We start from the raw sequence: 2500 nt of genomic DNA on the forward strand, positions 1-2500 counted from the left end.
GTCATAACATATACTACAAATGTACACATTAATTACACAAATTTATGAACAAACATTGAGCTTTATCATGAATTGACACCACTCCTCTTTGATTTCGTCCACTTGATCCTTTGTATAAAATGCACACTTGAATTCATCAAAGCATTAGAGTGATTTAGAAGCATGTCACCAAATGCCCAATAAACTGCTGCTGCTGATGGAAGGGTCAGTGTCAGAACATAAAGGGTAGCCATTAAATATATGGCTTTGAACTTTTGTGGCTTCCACATAGCGTGCATGATTTCCCTGTACCAATCAATACTATTTATTAGCATTAATTAATTTCCTTCATTTTCTAAGACTATAGCTACCATGAATAATGGTTCTCATGAAAATAAATATCATGATAAAAGGCATAAAAGCATAAAAGCATGATAGAACCATTTGAAAGAAAGAACCTTGGCTTTCTAGCTAAATGCTAAAAGAAAACTCATGGATTCTCTAGAAAAGAGACACTTTTTGCCTCCCACGCCTAACAAGGGTATTTTGGGGTTAAAAAGTTACTATATTTTTCAGTAAATATTTTGTCACTGTTTTTTCCATCATATGCGAAATAGAATTACAATTTATATTCAAAAAGAAAGTGAGAGAATTAAAATGAAGTACATATGTAATGTGATTAGATCCATGTTCAGATTATGTCTATAGAAGTTAAGGTGGAGTCACAATCAAAATGACTTTTAAGTCCAAATTGTTATTTTGATATTGTTCTAATAGTACTATCTTAATTAATGACTTAGTTAATTACTAACTAATCAATTAACCTCTACCAACTATAGTACTACTCTGAGGGGTGAAAACGTAAAGGACACGAATCTAAATAAATGTCTGAAATTGTCTTACACAGTAACGGCATGGCCCCCAAATGTGTAGAGAATGTTTGTGGCCCCAGTAAAATATAGCACCATTTTATTTGGACCCGAGTGCTTAACTCCTTCCATCTAAATAATAACAACAACATATAATCCAAAACCTTGTCATTAGTTAATTAACATTGCTAATGTTACTCTTAAAATATTGTACATAATTAAGATTCTGATAATTATATATGAATTAATTAATTACCTGACCGTGAAGGATTGCAGCAATTGTTAGATACCAAGCAGTGTAAGTGGTCATAACAAGACCCAAAAAGGACCAGATTCTGTAGTTGTGAAATGAGGGAATAAAGACAGTGGTTGCACAACATGCTCCGAATATGTATGTCCAAGTCCTCTTGTCCAGATTATCATTTATGTAATATATATTGCTGAAACAAACAAACAACATTACTTAATCCATTAAGATAATATTCATATTCATTACTTAAACCCAATGAATCACATAGATGCATGTGATGTGTTGTTTACTTGCTTCAACAAGTAATTTAATTTCCATAACACCGACCTTAGAATAAAAGTCTATCAAATGCTGAAATTGTGTAAGTCTTAGGTAAGTTATTATCAATGTCTACGTATCAGTGTTAGTGTCGTGTCTCGTGTATGTAGCAAATAATAATAAAAAGTAAGGATAGATACCTTGCACAAGCTATAAGTTGGATAACAGATCCAAACAAAAGAAATATGCAGTTAAAGGCCAAGCCGACGTTTCTCCAGTGTTTCCCTACTAAAAAAAGAGAAAATCAACACATAAGCTTAATTTCATAGATACAGAAAAGTATTCCCTACTAAAAAATTTTAATATCACTGATAACAACATGTGTTCTTCTATAGATGTCAGATTATGGCCTCCTTGAAGGTTGTAATGTAATTCATCATATCTTTTGCTCTATAAGAGAAAAAAACTTCACAAGTTGTATAATGATTTTAACATCTTAGTCCAGCGTCGCCACTGTATGTTCAATCAACGTTTCTTCAACTTAGTCATGTATTAGATCTAGGATGTTTATTCAACTTCGTAGCTTATAAGCAACGTTAAAAATGCCAAGTGTTGGCTGGTTGCATACAATTTTGCTATGCGTTGACAGAACATGTGAAGTATAACAATAGGGAGGGAGAACATTAAGAGGTTAGTGACATATTATCTGCGTTCAAAACAAAAAACATCTACATATCTAATGGTGGTTCACTAAGTGCAGTATTTTCAGCTGAAGATGGTTCAGTGGCTGCATACTCATCATCATTAGCAAACATATCAAAATCATCAGCACCAGCCAAAGGTGGATTTGTAGTGTCCATGGGTGTGCCTTCTCTTCTTGCTCTGGCTAATTTTTCATATCCTTCTGAAAAAGAGAGACTGTAAAAGGCATAAGCATTAGCAATTAGTACTCCTACAAAAAGAGGTGTCGTTCCTTGTAAAGCTATATGTCGATATCATAATTAATGAACATGCCCATAATATGAACATATGTAGAAACATGGTTCAAAAAATAGTTATATTGTTATCATAAACTATAATGATATGGCATCATATTTCATTTCAAAACATGGCCATAATATGAACATATGTAGAAAATATATTA

General features: G+C 32.6%; 1 protein-coding gene across 1 annotated transcript in view; it reads right to left on the bottom strand.

The window, feature by feature from the left end:
* The window catches only part of LOC127104696 (auxin transporter-like protein 5), a 3696-nt gene extending 1480 nt beyond the window's left edge, over positions 1-2216 (bottom strand). The window contains exons 1-5 of the mRNA XM_051041868.1: positions 2108-2216; positions 1557-1641; positions 1105-1288; positions 883-980; positions 128-285 (exon numbers count right to left, since the gene is read on the bottom strand). Of these exons, the coding sequence (XP_050897825.1) occupies positions 128-285; positions 883-980; positions 1105-1288; positions 1557-1641; positions 2108-2216 (634 nt within the window). The remainder of the gene's footprint in view (positions 1-127; positions 286-882; positions 981-1104; positions 1289-1556; positions 1642-2107) is intronic.
* Between the last annotated feature and the right edge of the window lie 284 nt (positions 2217-2500).

This window comes from Lathyrus oleraceus, chromosome 7 (genome assembly GCF_024323335.1).
Source record: "Lathyrus oleraceus cultivar Zhongwan6 chromosome 7, CAAS_Psat_ZW6_1.0, whole genome shotgun sequence".
Taxonomy (NCBI): domain Eukaryota; kingdom Viridiplantae; phylum Streptophyta; class Magnoliopsida; order Fabales; family Fabaceae; genus Lathyrus; species Lathyrus oleraceus.